The sequence below is a fragment of the Aulostomus chinensis genome, chromosome 15 (assembly GCF_037954235.1).
Source record: "Aulostomus chinensis isolate RoL2024-O1b breed Wild chromosome 15, RoL_Achi_v1.0, whole genome shotgun sequence".
Taxonomy (NCBI): domain Eukaryota; kingdom Metazoa; phylum Chordata; class Actinopteri; order Syngnathiformes; family Aulostomidae; genus Aulostomus; species Aulostomus chinensis.
In genome coordinates, this window is record NC_141334.1 from 14,963,275 (window position 1) to 14,982,831 (window position 19,557).

The window sequence follows — 19,557 nt, forward strand, 5'->3', positions numbered from 1 at the left end:
ATAAATGTAGCAAAATACGACTAACACTGTTACCTCTTACCTTAGGTGTAGACTGGGACGGCACATCCTCCTGTTGGGGGGGTAGCAAAACAAGGCTACTGCCAATGTGGAAGTAGAAGAAGAATACGGTCCGTCGGTATAATAGTTCCCTCTGTGTTTCCAAGTCACATAGCAAGTTCAGGTAAGTGCTAATTTTTACAGTAACCATTAATATCAGTTAATGCGCATTATGCGGCGTATATGATGAAAAATTACGTTCGTTTTTAGGTTAGTATATTTGCGTTGACTGTAGAAACAGGAATTGCGCCGTTGTGACTGACCCTCTAGCTAGCTTAATTTAGCTCGCTGAACACTGTAACACAAGTGGCTAATGTTTACGTTGGTATACCTCGCTAACCATATATCTAAATAAGATTGTTGTTTGTCGTGCAGGATTTGTAATATACATATATATATAAATATATAAACCAATCGAATGTTGATTTATCAGTCAGCATCAGTCTGTAGATTAAAATGCCGTTTTGAGTGACCTTAAAATCGTGTGTGCTTTTCTGTGTCACCAACATTAATGTTGGTACAAGGGAGAAGGAATGGATGTCCTCACCCACATGCTTACAGACCCACTTGATCCAAAAGAAGAAGAAGATGGACAAATCACGGAGGAGTGCATGCTGGGGAACTGCAGAGTCAGCCTACCAGAGGACCTGCTGGAAGATGTGAGTGACGTGAGACTATTAAAGGCTTCACAACGCAGGTGATTTATTTATTGTTGTCGTTACCTTTTTTTGTCAACAGCCTGAAATTTTCTTCTCTGTGATGAGTGAAAGCACCTGGACTGAAGTTCTGTCAGAGTCCCAGAGGCAGCACCTCCGTCAGTTTTTACCACAGTTTCCTGACGACAGTGTTGCAGAGCAGGACAGCACCATCAGCGACCTCTTCAACAATGGAAATTTTAATTTTGGGAATCCCCTTCATCTTGCACAAAAACTATTTAGAGGTAATTACCCAAATCATTATTACAATTAATACACAGTTTAATTTTTTTTGGAGTATTTGCTTATCTTGTTCTATGTGATGTTCTATGGTGTTCCAGATGGTTACTTCAACCCTGAGGTGGTCAAGTACAGACAACTGTGTACCAAGTCTCAACAAAAACGCCAGTTACACTTTCTTCAGCAGTATTACCACAGACTGTTGAAGCAAATTCTTGTCTCGAGAAAGGTTTGTTGTTTTACAAAACATGGAAATTCAAAGTACCGTACATGATTCCCAGATGTTGGTCTTAAAATATCTTCTTGTTGTAGGAGTTACTGGAGTTTGCTGTTCACAACGGTCTGGACTTTCCGCCGAAAAGAAAGTTACCGACCAAATCTCATGCTGAAATGCGAGAGCCAAGGGTCCGAAGACGACTGAGCCGCATTTTGAAGGAGGTTAAAACAGAGTGTGGTGACAGCAACGCTTCTTCGGATGATGATGGTCAGTTCTTTTAAAATCTATCGCTGCTGATTCAGAGTTTATAAATTGGTTATGACTGTGGGATAAAACTAGCACGCAATGTGAGGAAGAAAAAAAATCCAATTAAGAGGAGTTGAAAAATGAAAACTCTGAAACCCTTTTTTTTTTTAAATCAAATGAAATTGCTTTGCTGCTTGTAGACATCTCATTATGGACGCCGGCACCACAATCACCTTCCTCCCCGACACCCACGGTCTCACTCAGAATTCTACCAAGCCTCTCCACCCAAGACATGAAGATTACTGGTAAGGAATATATGGTATCCTGGCTATCTAATGTTAAGCTTCGTAAATGTAATATTTAAAAAACATTTCTCATTCTTACAGAAAAGATAGAGTTAGGGGAGCAGGACTTGAAAGCTATGCTGCAAAATCATCGGGAGAAGAGGAAGCGACAACCAGTAGGTGGAATTTTGATGGAACAAAAGTAGTCTTGATGTGTGCAGTGTGTCAGTCACGATTCATTTCCTCAGAACCATCCAGATTTGATGACATCCGATATTCACCTCGGAGACATTCTTTCAAGAGCAAATATTGGCCGGAAGGGGACTATACGTGAGTAATTAAATTTACTATAAAATTACAACCGTTGATTTTCTCCATTTCATGAGTTGACACCTTTTGTTTATATCTACCAGCGCTCTTCGATCTGTCTCTACCCAAGAAAAAACTGAAGGATGAGAGAAGGAAGAAAAAAATGAGGACGGTAAAAGTCGAATGTGAGGACCCCTGTGAAGCTCTGGCTCCTTCAGACACGCCATCGGCTCCATTAGCAAACATCATCAGCTCGCTGCCGGATACACCGTCTACTCCGCTGGCCAACATCAAGGAGGAGTGAGTCGAAGAAAATTCCAGAACTGTCCAAATTATGAAGCCAGCTGTAATCTTTTGATTGATTCATCCCTATTACAGAATGGTGGAGGAGCCTCAGAGCAGCCCAGGGGTGGTGGAGGAAATAGCTGTCAGTTTCTTCAGCTTGCTGGAGACCATCTTGAGGGCAGAGCATCTTGCCAGTACTTCAGTGGTATCGCTTCATTTAAGTCTCACCTATTAAAGATCTTTTTTTTGCCGACAGCTGCTTAAAACACCTAAACTTTGATCTGCTCTCAGCTAGAGGAGAGGGTTCAGATGTGGCAATTGTCTCCAGCGAGTTCCCTCAACTTGTGGTTCTCTTCTGCCTCCTGTTGGTCTGACTTGGTTCTTCAAGCTCTACAGTTTCTTGCTGGAGAGACTAAAGGTAAATAGTTGAACTGATGTACACTGCTTTCCATCAAGCGTGTTATCATGGCTTTGTCTCTACTCTGTCATTTAGACGGTATGATGGCTCTCCCCAGTGGCTTCTCTCCCTTTGTGGAATTCTCTGATGAATCACAGCAGTGGCGGTGGATCGGTGAGCGGGATCTGTGATTGACAGTCCTGAATAATGTGTGGTTTACCTTGGTGCTTATGCTGATTCTAGTCTGTCACCTATTTCAGGCCCCACTCAGGATACGGAGAAGGATCTCAGCGCTCTCTGTCAGCTGTGGCTGGACTCCAAAGACTTAGTCGTCAAGGTATAAGACTACAGATTACACAGTGCCATGCTACCATTTTCTTACATTGAGAGTCCAGCAGGGATGTTACATTATTTTGGTGGCCAACCTTGGAGTGAGCAGCACCTTGTGTTCCCTCACCCAAAAGCAAATGGGATTTTTACCCTGGATTTTCTTGTACTGTTTAAAAATAAACTGAAAATCTGCTATCATTTTTGAAGCACAGAAGAAGCGTAGCGTAGAAGTACAACGCTGCAGATGCACGACCTGACGGTGCTTCCTCTGCTTCCAGGCATAATGACATTTAATGTCCGCAACAAATTCCTCCTGTTTTGTTAAGCCACTTTTTAGCAACACCCATTTTGTAAAACAAAATTCATGTGTGCTGTATTTACTGTAGTTTGTAAAACAAATAGTGGAAATATCTTAAGCTTGACTTAACCACAGACCTTCAACCAAAAATCCTCTCTGCCTCTGAGATGAGGGGAGGAGATGCTCAGCAGTGCTAACTTACTTGCTGGATTTAGAATTCATTCCTGATCTGCTCTCGCGCTTCATTAGTATGCTTTTGTTTTTAACCTTCCACAGACAGAAAGTGAGGAACTCTTAGAGATGACTTCCCCCACACCACGAGTGTAAGATAAATCAATCATTCCAAATGTGGTACAATACTAAGAAATGATGTAATAGTGTTACTTTTTCATGCACAAAGCACATAATTTATCATAGAATATTGAAGTAGTTAAAGTGTTGTAGTGTCTGTTTAAGTTAATGTGTCTAACCTAACAGTTCAACTGATTACGTGGTGAGACCCAGCACAGGAGACGAGAGACAAGTCTTTCAAATCCAGGTTTGTTTTTGTAAAATTTAGAATATATGTTTATCATCTTTTCTTATCCACCAGACAGTTTTTGTTATGTTTTTTTTTTTATTATTGTTCAAAGTTTAAAAAACACAACAACAACCACCTTTTTTGTCATTAGGAGCAGCAACGCTACAACCAACCCCATAAAGCCTTCACCTTTAGGATGCACGGGTTTGAATCGGTGGTAGGACCTGTTAAAGGAGTGTTCGATAAGGAAATGTCTCTCAACAAAGCCAGGGAGCACACACTGCTCCGCTCCGACCGACCGCCATACGTCACCATTCTGTCCCTGGGTCAGAGCTGCTCCTTTACTCTCTCTCCTTTGGTGTGTGTGTGTGTGTGTGTAAGAGAGAGAGAGAGGTGTGCCCAGTCATTTAGATGAAACCTCTTTCTTCTCTAGTGCGGGATGCAGCGGCCAGGCTACCTAATGGAGAAGGGACCAGGGCAGAGATCTGTGAATTGTTGAAAGACTCCCAGTTTCTTGCTCCAGATGTGACCAGTGCACAGGTGACAAATATTTACTGTTCTTCTGTAATAGCGTTCATTTTATTCTGGCTTGTTTATTTGACAATACGCAGTGGTCAGCACTGTCACCTCAGAGCAAGAAGGTTCCAGGTTCGAGTCCCGGCTTGGGCACGGGATCTTCCTGTGTGGAGTCTGCATGTTCTCCCCGTGCCTGTGTGGGTTCTTTCCAGGTACTCCGGCTTCCTCCCACAGTCCAAAGACATCAAGAGGGGACGAGGCTGATTGATACTCTAAACTGACTGTAGGTGTGACTGTGAGTGTGAATGGTTGTCTGTCTCTATGTGTTGGCCCTGAGATGGACTGGTGACCTGTCCGGGGTGAAACCCAGCCTCTCACCTGAATGCTGCTGGGATAGGATCCAGTCCCCCCACGACCCTTAATAGGAACAAGCGGAAGACAATGGATGGATGGATGGATGGATGGATGGAATACACAGTTGGTTGTATTACTGGGTCGTTGCCCATGAGTCAGGGTCTTTTTGTGCCTATCAGGTGAACACAGTTGTCAGCGGGGCTCTGGATAGACTGCACTATGAGAAAGACCCCTGTGTAAAATATGACATCGGGCGCAAACTGTGGATTTACCTGCACCGCAATCGCAGTCAGGAGGAGTTTGGTAAGCATAAATATTTTATACTAGAAGTTTCTATACAACACTGAGACATTTACTTTCCTGGGTACTTGTGAGGTGTTGAAAAGAATCCTTTATTCCAGTAGTTTTTGATTGAAGTCAGGCAGTGAAGAGCTTTTTCTCTAGTGTCATTACCAATAATACACCGTTAAAATATATTTTTTTTGTAGTTTCAAAATCAGTGTCTCTTCTGTCCCCTTCATCACTTCTGTTTATTATCAATAAGAGTATGATTACACTCACGCCAACTTACTCTTACAGCGTGTGATTTTGCTTGTGAATGTCAAAGAGCTACAAGGTCAGATCTTTTCCTCTCTCCCATCCAGAGAGGATCCACCAGGCTCAAGCTGCTGCCGCTAAAGCTAGAAAAGCTCTACAGCAGAAACCTAAACCTGCATCAAAGCCTGTGAGACCATTACCCTCATTTTACTGCAGAATAAAATACACCTGGTTTATTATATTTTTTTCACCTTGTAGAATCTTGTTTCACCCAAGTTCATCAGTGTCTCAATACATTTTGTCGTGATCTACAAGCTCCGTTCATCTTTTTTTTTTAGAAGTCAGGAAGTAAAGACGGAGGGGGTAAAATGCCTGGATGTTTGGAGATAGGACAGGATATCAGTTCCAATCCCATGTCTCCAACCCCTTCAACACCCACCCCAAACACACCAGGAACCCCTAAGTCACCTTTGCCCTGTGCAGCCACCACACCAACCAAGTCTGGAATCCCAGATACGATCAAAACCAGCCCAGGGTCAGTGTGACGCTCGACTGTTGCTTCCTCTCAGTGTTTTCTGATATACTGTATACAGGTATGTTTCATTTGTTCTCTCTGAAACTTTCTTTGGTTTTGTCTATTTCCTCCCAGTGTCCTCCTAGTATCTCCCCCATCCTTACCCCAGCTGGGAACCATCTTACCCACCAGTCAGGCAGGTCCATCAGCCTCGCAGCCTGTCACGTCCCAACATGCAGCTCGAATAGTGAGCCACCTGGCGGCAGGCTCCCTCCCCCAAGTACGGGTTGTTTCTGCTCAGCCGGGTCTTGGTTCATCACCAGGCGGTCAGCAGGCCACTCTTGTGCACCAGACCCCCCACCAGATCCGGATGCCGGTCTCGGTGGCAGCGAAGGGCATTTCCCAGGTAACTGATGTTTAAAACAAGAGTCTGTTTTTATGCATTTGCAAATGTATAATGAACTTTGTTTCTGAATAAACAGGCAATGGTCTCAATGCCTCTGAGGAGTCAGTCTGGTACTAATCCAGTCCCAGTACCGACCACCCTGTCTGTCTCTGCTGTGACCATGGCCAAACCTCAAACTGGATCACCTGGTAGTCCAGCCAACAACCCTGCCTCCACGACTGTGCTGCAAGGAGTTACCAACCCAAATATCAAACAGGTAAACCATGTTGATCTCACTTCAATATTTTGTTGACTGGTTTGACTTCCTGTGTGGTGCTTAACAGCAGGATTATGTGCATCGTATAATCGGAAAAATGAAAAAATTACTAGTCAACCTACAAATTAGGTGCTCAGGTTCGACAGAGTTGGTGTAAATGTTAATTATAGGTTACGGTCAGGACTTATCATTCGACCAGCGAAAATATGTGAAGAGAAAACGTGTCCACACATTAAATTATATTAAAATGGTAACCTTTAGAAACCTGGTAGGTGCGTTTAAAAGAAGAAGATGATATTTTTGATTTGTTTTGTTTTGGGTACCTAATCACAAATTATATCTGTTGATGTACTTTTCTGTCAAGGTGTCCATCACAGGCCAGCTAGGAATGAAGACTCCAGGAGGAGCAGGAATTCCAATAACTGCAACAAACCTACGCATCCAAGGTAAAGATGTCCTCCGTCTTCCACCATCCTCCATTACCACAGACGCTAAAGGCCAGACCGTGCTGCGGATCACCCCTGACATGATGGCGACTCTTGCCAAATCTCCGGTCGCAACTGTCAAACTAACCCCTGACTTTCTTGGCACTGCCAGCCCAGGTGGCAGCAAGAGCATATCAGCCACTCTCCATGTCACGCCCCCCCACCCTTCAACTTCCTCCGTCTCCAGTGCTACTTCCTGTCCGGGGGAGGTACCAACCACTAAAACCGGGCCCATCACTTCCACTTTGTTAAAGGCTGCAGGAGACACAGCCATACGCTTGATGCCCACGTTGGCCGTCTCTGTGGCGGAGCAGAAATCTAGAACCTTCTCTACCGTCACCTCACCTGACAAGAGTGGCGCTACCATTCGTATAATGCCAGGACTCGGTGTTATTCCACAAAAACAAGGTCAGACCATCACCATGACCTCCAATACTGCCAATAAACCCCCTACAGTATCTACCTGTGCGAATGTGATGACCATGGCTGCCAGTGTGGTGGCTGGTGCAAAAGGGATCACCGTGGCCTCTGGTTCCTCTGCTTCTCCTCTGACGCTGGGAACGGCTTCAGCCACGGTGAGGCAGGTCCCTGCTACAGTGGTTACGACACAGACGGTGAGAGAATCCCTTACATCTTGACTTAATTGTTTGCTCATTAGTTGAGTCAGGTGAGCTACAGCGTGTACTTCTATGACACTCTATCAGACCGTACTGCCAGTTACAGTAACTTTTTTTTTTTTAATAGCAACAATAGACTTTTTAGCTAAACATGTCTCAGTGTTTCCCAAAATTCAGATGATTCAGAAACAATCCTCTTCTTTAAACCAAATATAGGGGAAGTTACCTGCTCGGATCACAGTTCCCCTCTCAGTCCTCAATCAACCACTGAAAAACAAAAGTGTCGTGACCACACCTATTGTGAAAGGAAGTCTTAACACAAAGTAAGTGTTGTCATCTTTGCTTTGATTCTCATTTGATTCGCTTTTATTTTTTTTCTCTTTCATATAGAATATTTAATTTGACATAGAGAAACTATAAATTTACATGCCAACTTTTAGGATAATACATGTAATTGTCATGGTCCCCGTATTCAGAGAAGATGATAGATCCCCTTCTCTCCTCTGTGCTGCATTAGAGACCTGAGACCCACAAAGACCAGTTGACCGCTAGCTAGCTTAGCACAATGAATGATATTGGAGGGAAGTGTTAGCATCGCTCCATCAAAAATCATCAAATACACTTTTCGCCAGAACAGTCTTTGCTTGCATTAATATAATAAGGGTGGTGTTTAACAGTCGCAATGAAGTAACAAGCTTAAAATTGCAAGATGTTGTAATATTACATGGATACAAAACTACTTTGTTTAATGCAAAACCTTAGCCAATAAAATAAAATATTTGCAGAGGACTAGAGGAGCAGCGATGTCTTCAGAGGTTGAGGAGGAATACTTCTTGACTTAATCCCAGAATACAGAGAGGAGGAACTACTGATTTTGGAGGCTGAGCAGTGAAGACAGAGTTATGCTAGCCTGCCCATCCAGTACCATTCATTGTGCTAAGCTAACTTGTGGTCAACCATCTCTGTAGGGCTCAGCTCCTGAAAGCAGCATAGAAGAGAGAAGGATATCTATCTTCATGTTTGGCTCTTGAACTTTATAGCTAAGATTTGGCCTGGTAGATTTAAACTTTTTGTGTCTCTTTCCTCTATTTTATGATCAGTATCAGCAGCCTGGGAAGAAATATCATCCTGACCACAATGCCTGCTGGAACAAAACTGATAGCTGGGAACAAACCAGTTAGCTTTGTCACAGCACAACAGTTCCAGCAGCTCCAGCAGCAAGGACAGGCCACGCAGGTTTGCTTAAATGTCACTTTTGTCATGTTTCCTTAGGTTTTAGCTTTTGAACCATCTTTCTTGAATGGTGCATTTTGACTGCATCGCTACTACGCAGCTTTATGGCCACCTTCAACAAGCACACTCCATGCTAACTTCTTCTCTAACTCTTCCATTTAGGTTCGTATCCAGACGGTTCAGGCGCAGCAGCTGCAGCAGCACATGGCAACCGGGTCCCCGAAATCAGTCTCCACAGTTGTAGTAACAACAGCACCTACGCCAAAATGTGCACCTGATCCCCCACCTGCACCTCAACAATGATCACCCAGCAATGAATTGTGGGTGGAGTGAAGAATATGCAGTATTTGTGTCTGTTCTTGAGCTTTTTTCAAGGGTTTGATGTGTCAACACCCCTGAAATGAGTCTGTGTCATGCTTAGTATGTGTACTAATAATTGGTTAACATACACCAGTATCAAACACACATGTTTATACTCTCTGTTGGACACAACTGAACCCTTCATAATACTTCCAGAAGATTTTTTAAAAGCTTCATCATTCCTGAATTACAGGACAGCTGTTGATATTTGGCCTAAACCTGAACTGGGATCCCACTGTGTCAGTTAAACTGCAAATTCAATGTTCTGCACTGTCAATAGGATATGTTTCCGCTTCGTAATAGGAATGGTGTGATGTAAAGAAGTTAATCCTCTAATCAAATGTTTGTTTGACAGCAGGTCTCACATTTAAAGCCAGGTTACAATTCATAGGACCTGCAACGTTTGTGTTTTACTAATACTTGAACAAAGACCATAACTGCAAATCACATTTAAATTGACATTTGTTTGCGCTGTTGTTGTTGTTTTTGTTTTGTTTTTTACAAAAGATTCTAGAGAAAGTTCACAATTTTCACATCTACAAACAAAACATGAGACTGCGTTCACTCTTCCTCCGATTCTTCTAGCAGAGCTTTCTGGGAGCTGGAATTGGAGGATGTTTTTCTCATTCCAATTTCTATGTCCCGCCCTTGTCTTGAGAATCGCTTCACTGAGCTGTTGGAACAAGAGGATTTGTTATCAGGAAAAAAAGAAGAGCAAACCTGGACTACACTGATAAACAGTAAAACCAAATATCTCAAATTTACTCAATGTCCTAAGGTTTCTACCTGCATGTGCCTGAGGGTAATAATATACCTTTCTGCTCACTGCAAAGGGCTGAGTACATATTAGGATGTCTATAGGTGTCTAACACAGGTGGAAATACTGCTGGTTTCAAAACAAGGGCCCTGCTCATCAGTTAGAAGGTACACTGAAACACCCTGTGTGTGTACAGTTTGTTGAGCAGTTACTGTTGTCAATAAAACTGCTGACTAAAAACTTCACTCTCCTGATGTGTCATTCAAAGTATGGTGATACAGCACAATAAGGTTTTTCACAATTCAAGCTGATTTCATACCCTAAATAACATCTTGCTTGCTCATGTTTTCAATGCAAGAAGTTTTCTAGCTACATGAGAAAAAAAAAAAAAGAATTGTACCCAGAATTTACTGTGATCATTTGCCATTTCCTTGATATAATATGTTATAAATAAACTTCATATCAGGTAAAATATGCTCAAAATGTCTCAACACTCCCTATACTTACAACCAAACAGCAGCAGAGGTGCAGGTGACAAACAGCAGAGCCACAGCTAAATGCCAGCAGAAGCACATGGTGACAAACATGATGTTGTTGTGCAAATTTAAATCCCACTCTGGTCCACTTAATGGGTAAAGTACGAATCCAATCTGAAAAGACAAAGGGTAAGATCAGGGAGCAGATACTTCATATGGTCTTAGAAAACCTGGAAAAATAATGGAACTTCAAAATAGTAATTTCCAGACCTGAAAAAAAGGATGTGAATAATAAATTAGGCTAGAAAGTTTATGGAAATCTGCTTCACAAGTACCTGCATCTTCAAGTTTATGTGGTTAAAATTGAGTAAGAAAAATCAAATGCACGCTGGTGAATTTTAGATGGATTTCTTGTTTTATTTGCTATGTGATAACAGACTTTTAAGAGAACGTACGGGTCTGAAACCTTTCCTCAACTGTGTGGAAAAGTTGTAAAACTTGTTAGTAAAAAGGTGTTTGAACCCTGGTTTAAGACCATAAATTTTACATGTCTACAAATAGAGTGTGAAGAAAAGATGTATGCATAATTGATAATAACTGACAGGCCCTCATGATCCAATTACCTGGTAGAACCAGGAGCCCTGCAGGATGAACAGGCATGCCCTCAGCTGCTCCAAAATAATGTGGTTTCTCATGAACACCTCCAACATGGTGCAGGCCGACCCACTGAACACCGCCACCAGCAGCAGGGAGTGGATGTGGGCGTCCAGTGGCGGGCGACTGTGCACATGGTAATAGAACAGAAACCCTGGGTGACAGGGGAGAGTCAGCATGGAGCAGTAGAGTAGCAATATGAGTGAAAACCTGCTTCCTGTCCCTCTTCTTACCTTCAACAAACAGAGCCAAGGAGACAGCAAGGCGTTCGATGCCAGCCGGCACCAGTTTGGATGCGGTACTGATGACTAGCGCTATTCCAGAGATCCCAAAAAACAGATACATGGTGCTGTGCTGCCAGTTCATCAGCTTGACCCAGGACTTGTTTTGGCTGTCATAGAGGTGGGCATGTGGACCGTCTACCACAAACTGCTCCACCATCATACCTGAAGATGACATCATCAAATCAGCTGAGGCATGAATGGCTTTGGATTTAATTCAGACGGATCGAGATGGAAACTGACCGACAAATGAAGCAAAGATTTGGAATCCTCCCTCGATGTAGGCCAGTCTTTTAAATAAAGGAGGCATGATGGGTCTTCCTTTGGGCTGGTTTGTCCTCCAGTAGTGATGGAGGATGTGTTTCACTGTTAGCCAAAAGCCGTAGAGCAAGAAAAAGGAGCCAGGAATAGCATGTCCACCAAAGTTGGCCATGGTTGCTTCTAAAAATCATAAAATCGTGAGGAATAAGATCAGCAGTGGTTACTAATGCATCTTTACTCCTCTAATTTGCGAGGACTCTCCGATGTTAAAGTGCTGACTGGTGGCTTCACTTAATGATGTTTACATGCAGTTATCAACCACGAACCACCACAGAATGTCTGCACTTATTGCAAAGTAAATAACGACCCTAAATTTTGCGGCCACTCAAATTTCTCAGTGGGATAATAAATCCTAATATATTGAATGGTGTCATATTTTCCTAAAATCCTTAGATGACATCCTCCCTAGTGAGAGAAGAGGATAGGTCGAGCTGATTTAGAGCAATGTTTGACACCAAATCAATAATAAACCCTATTAGTTTGCCTGTCACAATAGTTACTATGTCGATTCACTGTACGATGAACAGACATGAATTCAGTCATTTTGCTGCCCTCAGTATACTGCACTGTATTTGAAATGGGTGTGTGTTCACACATAAATTTTTGTTTTATCTTTTGTTTTTTTATTCAGGATCTCTTAATGTTTTTTTGTGTGTTTGTTTTTCACGGTACTTCATTATATTTTTGCAATATAATGCTCTTTGTCACCTGTCCACTTATCCTGGTCTGGGTTGCGAGGGCAGCAAACTCAGCAACGAAACCCAGACCACCCTCTCCCCAGCCGCTTCCACCAGCTCTTACGGGGGAATCCCAGGCTAGCCGAGAGATAAAATCCCTCCAGTGTGTGCAAAAAGCATAGCCGACATCCTGCCGCCACCAAACCTGGCTGCACCTAGAAATTCTGTCCATAAAAGTTACTAACAGAACCAATGGCAAAGGGCAGCTTTGGTGGAGTCCAACCCTCACTGAGAACGAGTCAAACTTATTGCCGGCAACACAGACCAGGCTCTCACGCCTTTGGTGCAGAGACCGAATAGCCCTTTGTAAGGAGCCATCCATCCCATTCTTCTGGAGTACCCCCCACAGGGTGCTCCTGGGAACTCAGTCATGGGCTTTCTCAAAATCCATTAAGCACATGTGGACTGGTTGGGCAAACTCCCATGCCCCCTCCAGCACTCTAGCGAGGTGCTGATCTACGGTTCCATGGCCGGGACGAAAACCACATTGCTTCTCCTTGATCTAAGGTTTGACTACAGACCTGATCCTCCTCTCCAGTACCCTGGCATAGACCTTTCGGCGGAAGCTGAAGAGTGCGATCCCCCGATAGTTGGAACTCACTCTCTGGTCCCCTTTCTTAAAGATAGGGACCACCACCCCAGTCTGCTAACTCCAAAGGCACCATGTCCATGCAGTGTTGCAGAGATGAGTCAGCCAAGACAGCCCTACAACATCCAGAGCTTTGAGAGACCCAGGGCGGATCTCATCCCCCCCTGGAGCTCTGCTCACTGCCTCTGTGACTTCTGCCCCAGAGATTAGACAACCCCTCCCCAAGTCCTGGCCATGGGAGCTATCAAAAAAGCCCACCCCGCCCCTCCAACTCTCACCCGAAACAACTCCAGCAAAGAGAGAGTCCAACCCTTTTCAAAGACTTCGGTTTCGGACCTATGTATTGAGGTGTGGCCAACTATATCTAGCTGGTAATGCTCAGCCTCTTCCACCAGCTCCAGCTCCTTCCCCACCAGAGAGGTGATATTCCATGTCCCAAAAGCCAGCTTCCATAGCTGGGGATCAGACCGCCAAGGCCCGCCTTGGTCTGCTGCCCGATCCACAAAGCACTGGACCATTTTGGTTCCTTCTGCAGGTGGTGAGCCCATGGGGGGACGAGCCCATGTAACCAGTTCGGGCTGGGCCTGGCCGGGGCCCCATGGGCAAAGGCCCGGCCACCAGGCGCTCACCTACAGGCCCCTACCCCAAGCCTGGCTCCAGGGCGGGGTCCCGGGAACCCTCTGCGCTTGGTACTCTTGACTCTTTTCCTTTCTGCCCATGAAGGGTCTTTCTGAACTGTTCTTCGTCTTGTTTGTATAATGTTCTTTAAAATGTTAATAACATGGATTAATACAATAATTTCATGACAGGCCAGCACAGTAGCCACAGTACATTAAATGCAGTGTGAGGAAACTACCACAAAACAACATCCTACACCAAGAGCAGGGATATCTTCTTTCTACAGATGAATAAATTCAAATCACCATGGCACCACTGAAGCCAACTTCATTGTTGATCTCCTCCTCGCTCTGTCTGTCAGTGTTATGGGTATCAGACGGTCGTGTTTTTTAAACCAAACAAGTTTTTCTTGCCTGACCATGTTTGACTTGATGCAATCTCACCAGTGTGTCTCCCTTTCACAACTAAATCAGCTCTTCCTATCAAACACACAAAACACACACACATACACACGCACACACACACGCACACACACACACACACACACACACACACACACACACACAAACACAGTCACAGAGTTATCATGGATAGTTGACAATAGGCCTACCTTATTTATAATCTCCAGCTAAAAGCTCCAGAGTTTGAGAGTGAATGTTGCAAGCCGTCACCCAGAGAACACCTGCTGTCTCCAGCTTCCTCACCTCCACTGACACCATCCTACAACCCCACCCAGCATTTGCATTGGTTTGTTTGACTGAGGACTTCCTCCGGAGAAATGCCGTTGGACAAATATGCCCTGAAATGTTACTGCTAGGATCCGATTCTTCCCCCTTGTTTCAATGTGATGTTTTGTTTAGAGATTTTATACAAAATGTCAAGGTCAATGTATGACTTCAAAAAACAGTCACTGAAATAAAGCAGGTACTTGAAAGGACAATACTTAAGACATGACACAGTTAAACAAATAACTGATGCATATTTAAATGTATATTTGAGAACTGGAATTTAAAATTTTTATGTCAGTATATATCAATATTTTTTTGAGATCTAAACATCCAGTGATACCATTCATATACTAAAGACATAAAACAGTAGCTTTTGGGTGTTCAAATCTCTCCTTCCTTCTTTCTTCAGGTATTTTTATGAGCCAGCACACATCTTATCAGGGTTATCAGATGTCACGTTTTCATTTAAAAAAAAAAAAAAAATTTCAAGGTTGCTGTCTCAGCTCTGTCTCTATTGCAAAAGAGATGTTTAATCTCAGTGATACTAACCAGGTTAAATTATGATTAAATAAAAACAACTCTTACTCTGTAATTTTTCAGAGTCAAAGGATATCCATCGTCGTCCATCGTCATCTTCCGCTCATTCCTTACAAGTAAGGGTCGCGGGGGGGCTGGAGCCTATCCCAGCATCTACGGGCGAGAGGTGGGGTTCACCCTGGACAGGTCACCAGTCCATCACAGGACCAACATACAGAGACGAACAACCATTCACACTCACATTCACACCTACGGTCAATTTAGAGTATTCAATCAGCCTCGTCCCCAAATTGCATGTCTTTGGACTGTGGGAGGAAGCTGGAGTACCAGAGAGAACCCATACAGGAACAGGGAGAACATGGAGACTCACACAGAAAGATCCCGTGCCCAAGCCAGTACTCGAACCAGGAACCTTCTTGCTGTGAGGCCACAGTGCTAACCACTGCACCACTGTGCAGCCTCAAAGGATATCATAAATTCAAAATAATTTTAATTGTATTCATATTAGTCATTGTTAAAGGTGTGCTAGCCTTATCAAATTAAATTCAGTTTTATTCATATAGCATCAAATTTATCCCATGGCGAGTAGAGCAAGTCTAGAAGCATGCTTAAATGAAGAATGTGGTATTTGCCTAAAAGACACATAAACTTGAGAACATCAGCAGTAGCATGACGAACAAAATCTTCTAATTTTGGTGGGAATCTTTAAAAACAAATAAAAACCTAAACTCCTATGGATTCCCTTGTGAAACTGACAACTAATAGAAACAAACATTTTTCCAAGTCTGACCAAACAGCATGTGAAAACTGAAAATAAATCAGCTTGACGATAAACCAACCCAAGATAATGCATGAACAATGTAGAAATCTGTATCTCCCTAGATCTAACCTCAGCCCACTGCCTTCTAGTCTGCCTGGCAGACAAAAGTTGGGGCAAACTGTTCCCAATATGCCACAGCCCGTAGTACAGGTAAACTTGACAGCTGTTTAGTGTTAATTGAAAAGATACTCCATCACTTTCTCTAAAATGACTGACTCTAAAACATAAATGCTTCAATATAAAAAAACATTTCTTATATATATTAAAAAATAATAAACAACTAAGAGTTCATGGATCCACTGCGATGGAAACTGTGTGCACAAGGAGTGGCAGCAGCCGCAGCAGCGTTCCTCTGTTCAAACGAACTTTGCACTCATTTGCAGAAAGTCTTTATTGCCATAATTAACATGTTCACATGCTGATTCCACGATCGGACTTAGTCACCATAGAGCTACGGGAAACAACTTGATTGTGTTATTAAAATACAAAAATCTTGGTATGTGAGTCATTGAAGCCGACCGTAAATGCATTAAACCGTCTATCTACGTGTAGCAGTGAGGAGACACACACATGGTAGTTATATTATCACACAGAATAATTTCTTCTCTCTGAACGGGTTCTCTGAGGAGGGAACCGGCGTCATCAGGGGGTCCTCTTTGGCGTGAGCTTCACAGTAGGCCATCAGATCAGCTGCTGCTTTGGAGACCTGTGCAGAAGAAGAAGAGGATGATGATGAAGATGAAGAAGAAGAGACACTCTTTCCTCACTGCTGCTGTACATGAGAAGAGTGTTCTGATATCTTTACTAGACCGTTAACTTGTCTCATGACCCCTCAACTCCTTCCGTTATTAAGGCTTTGTTTCTATCCACCCATGCAGGTCACACACACAACGGTCATCTACATCTCCCCTCTCCTCCAGTTCAATTAGACTTGAAGTGTCTTCTTGTGTTGATCATAATCACTCAAGCTTTTGACCTCTAATCCTCGACCCCCCCCCCCCCCCCCCGCTCTACCTGGCCCCATGAGTCCCATTTATAAAATTATTTTATCATTAACATTTATCCTGCGTTAACACAAGTTCCAGCACAAGAAAAAGCAGTATATAAATATAAATATATTGATTATCATCATTATTATGATGTTATGAGTTATGAGACTGATTTACGAATTTAAGGGAAGTTAATGCCCCCTCATCTTTGTTGTTTTTAGTTAATTCTATTCTATTCTACAAATACTGAGTTACTTCTGCTACAACATTTTCATCAGAAATGTCCATCAAATATCATCTTTTTATTTTATACTTTTATACATCTGTTAGCCTGAATAATTATGTATTTAAACTCAGTAAAGAACTTGGATCTTACTTTAACTCAAGTCTGCTTTTAATGAAGTATTTGTACTTCTACTTATGTAAAGAATATGCTTACTTTTACCATCTGGGTAAAAATAATGTTTCCTAAATTTGTCCTCATTTCGCGAGAAATAAGAAAAATATATGACACAGGAAGGCTTAAGTTAAGAATGCAGTCTGATTATGTATAAGATAAGAAAGATGTATTTATTGACCGTATTTACATCAGAGGAGGACTCACCATCATCCTCTCTATGTTGACCTCCAGCTTCAACTGCTCCACTGTCTTTCGAGCATCTGCGATCTTGGCCATATTGTTAGACATCCTGTCCCTCCTCACTTAAATCAGCCAGTCTGCGGCAAAACATTAAATGTTGACATATTAGCTAAGCACTAAAACTGTGGAAGGATAAAAACATGTCGCTGAGGTATACAAACAGCCAGCGAATGATTATTGGAGCTATGTGTGCCGCCATGGTTAAAGTCTGTTTCAATTTGCTCATTAATTCTTCACCCTGGGTCTCAGCTGCAGGTGACACAGGGAGGGTCTCGGAGGAGGAGGGTGGGGGAGGCAGAGATACTTCCCGGGGGGGGGGGGGGGGGGGGGCGGCATCCTCTCGTCGAGACTGTAAATATGCCCAACATTAACATGTTGCGCTTGTAGAATACGCATGGCATAAACTGCATACATACCAACTATAAATGCTGTCATTCCACTGCTCTTTTTGAATTTGTGCTGACACACACAGGGATGCAAAAGATGAATCCAAAAAAGAATGTTTTTAATATATATTTCGTCAGTATCTGTGAGAGTGAAACAAATTTGAAAACTTTATCAGAGGTAATAATTCTGCAGCATTATTTATGCTTGTAGAAATATTCTACAAGCGCACACACACACATATAACATCTGAAGTTTTTTTTGCAAAATGAGGTTGCTGGGTTTTTGTTGTTGTTATTGTTGGTTTTTTTTTTGTAAAAATAACACAAAGATTTACCTTATCTTCATTCATCCTAGCCTACCGACGGCATCACTCACCACGGGTCCGATTGAAATCTCCTGGAATGAAAGTCCTTGTGTGTTTAAGAGAGTCCTCCGCACCAACTTACAGTATCAAATGAAGTGACATTAATGGCTAAGATGAGGAGGGAGGCTTCATAGGTTCCCTCCTTCATGTAATTATGGGTGGTTCTGCCCCCAGGATGGGCTGAGTGCAGCTGTTAAAGGCAACATGTGGTGTAACCTTCATCTTGTTTATATGAAATGACAGAGTTAATCCTCCAGAATGGAATATTAAAACATAGATTTTATGTGCCTTAATCAGTTTTTATGTGGTCAATTGTGTGTTTCATATGGAGACAACAACAAAACACCTGTTGTCTCCTCACACCTGACAACAACATGAGACGACATGAGACTGTAATAAGGAGGCTCTCAAGAGAATATAGCAAGGTTGTTTTCCATGACTATAATTAAAGCGCCTATGTAGAATTCAATTTTAGGTAACTTAATTATATGTCACAAATTGAATGTCAGACATCAGCATAAAATTCCTTCTAATCAACATACATTTCAGCTTTTATATAAATACGCTTCACAGTAATTATATCATTTTGCCTTGGGGAAGTTGGGGACAATTATGAGGGTCTATCACTCTGACATTTAACAAAAATGTATCAATCTTGGAATCTGGATTTTTTTTTTCCTCTAAAATTTTGTAGGTTTTGGGTTTTTTTCGATGTTTTAATGGTTCAGCACTGTGAATCAACATCAGAGTTATTTTAAATGCATAACATTTTACTGCTAATGAGTTGAAACTCTAACTCCAACTATTTTAAGAGTTCCTGCAGCGAATACACAACAGCACATGCAATATGAATACCCTTAAAGTGAGAGATTGAATTGTTATTTTGGCTCTCAGACAGCAGCACAATGTCTGATGCAGTCGCTAACCTCTCTATAAAGCTGCCAGTCTCTCCTGTAGAGCCGACAGTTATTCCACACAGCAGCAGGGTGCAAAGTGGCAGAGTTGTGGAGTTAAATGTCAGGTTCCTCATTAACATTTGTTTCCCTGTCGTAATTGGTCTCTCCCTATGGAGGATATAGGGCCATAGAAGAAGAAAGAGCGACCGTTCCACCTGCCAAGCCTGTGTCACACTGAGGGCCAGAAAATATAATCTGCCACGTGCTTTGTTGCATAATTCAAATTGAGAATATTCAGAAAATGTGGTCTTCATAATGTTGCATCTGCTTGTCAAGTAACCCTCTGGCCACCCAACATGCTGTTATTTTTGTTTATGAGAGAAGCTATGGATTATTATGGGATGTGATGACATCAGATTGTCCTCATCTGTTCTGTATTTCCTCTATTTTTCATATTTGCCTACATTAACTGATACAATATTAGACATACGGAGCCCTGGAGCGGCCAGAGGGAGAACAGCTAGACAGGTTTTTTTTGTTGTTGTTGTTTTTCTTAACTTACTGCCCCGGGGGCGGCATGGCTCACAGGTCGTGTGGCCATCTAGCA

General features: G+C 42.6%; 3 protein-coding genes across 4 annotated transcripts; 1 reads left to right on the plus strand and 2 right to left on the minus strand.

The window, feature by feature from the left end:
* Positions 1-80: 80 nt before the first annotated feature.
* nfrkb (nuclear factor related to kappaB binding protein) lies at positions 81-10,328 on the plus strand. The gene is made up of 26 exons (XM_086226379.1): positions 81-181; positions 582-716; positions 796-997; positions 1,094-1,221; positions 1,305-1,476; positions 1,656-1,760; positions 1,842-1,915; positions 1,988-2,069; positions 2,153-2,348; positions 2,427-2,538; positions 2,625-2,751; positions 2,827-2,904; positions 2,991-3,067; positions 3,635-3,681; positions 3,836-3,896; positions 4,030-4,204; positions 4,312-4,418; positions 4,928-5,051; positions 5,393-5,472; positions 5,624-5,820; positions 5,935-6,205; positions 6,282-6,461; positions 6,826-7,560; positions 7,780-7,886; positions 8,664-8,799; positions 8,959-10,328. The coding sequence occupies exons 2-26, from the start codon at positions 591-593 to the stop codon at positions 9,097-9,099; spliced, it is 3,840 nt and encodes a 1,279-aa protein (XP_086082505.1). The 5' UTR covers positions 81-181; positions 582-590; the 3' UTR covers positions 9,100-10,328.
* On the minus strand, positions 4,021-14,319 carry tmem45b (transmembrane protein 45B). 2 transcript variants are annotated; one of them, XR_015119473.1, is made up of 7 exons: positions 14,200-14,319; positions 11,568-11,765; positions 11,277-11,489; positions 11,013-11,197; positions 10,421-10,563; positions 7,410-9,829; positions 4,021-6,209 (listed from the first exon to the last, which is right to left on the minus strand). XR_015119473.1 is itself a non-coding variant. In XM_086226380.1 (6 exons), exons 2-6 carry the CDS (start codon positions 11,755-11,757, stop codon positions 9,718-9,720), a joined length of 843 nt encoding a protein of 280 aa, XP_086082506.1. In that variant the 5' UTR covers positions 11,758-11,765; positions 14,200-14,319; the 3' UTR covers positions 6,501-9,717. The 2 variants fall into 2 exon arrangements, 1 of the variants encoding a protein (XP_086082506.1); XM_086226380.1 differs by lacking the exon at positions 4,021-6,209 and having other exon boundaries at positions 6,501-9,829.
* Positions 14,320-16,251: 1,932 nt separating this feature from the next.
* Positions 16,252-17,831, minus strand: gng8 (guanine nucleotide binding protein (G protein), gamma 8). Its single transcript, XM_086226070.1, has 3 exons — positions 17,720-17,831; positions 17,268-17,380; positions 16,252-16,380 (listed from the first exon to the last, which is right to left on the minus strand). Exons 2-3 carry the CDS (start codon positions 17,349-17,351, stop codon positions 16,252-16,254), a joined length of 213 nt encoding a protein of 70 aa, XP_086082196.1. The 5' UTR covers positions 17,352-17,380; positions 17,720-17,831.
* Between the last annotated feature and the right edge of the window lie 1,726 nt (positions 17,832-19,557).

Coding starts and splice junctions, on each gene's coding strand:
- nfrkb (XM_086226379.1), top strand. CDS start 591: ATGGATGTCCTCACCCACATGCTTACAGACCCACTTGATCCAAAAGAA. Junction 2,752..2,826: donor TCTTGCTGGAGAGACTAAAG/GTAAATAGTTGA, acceptor TCTGTCATTTAG/ACGGTATGATGGCTCTCCCC. Junction 3,068..3,634: donor CCAAAGACTTAGTCGTCAAG/GTATAAGACTAC, acceptor AACCTTCCACAG/ACAGAAAGTGAGGAACTCTT.
- tmem45b (XM_086226380.1), bottom strand. CDS start 11,757: ATGGCCAACTTTGGTGGACATGCTATTCCTGGCTCCTTTTTCTTGCTC. Junction 11,490..11,567: donor AATCTTTGCTTCATTTGTCG/GTCAGTTTCCAT, acceptor TGTCATCTTCAG/GTATGATGGTGGAGCAGTTT. Junction 10,564..11,012: donor AGGGCTCCTGGTTCTACCAG/GTAATTGGATCA, acceptor TTGTCTTTTCAG/ATTGGATTCGTACTTTACCC.
- gng8 (XM_086226070.1), bottom strand. CDS start 17,351: ATGTCTAACAATATGGCCAAGATCGCAGATGCTCGAAAGACAGTGGAG. Junction 16,381..17,267: donor TCAACATAGAGAGGATGATG/GTGAGTCCTCCT, acceptor TCTTCTGCACAG/GTCTCCAAAGCAGCAGCTGA.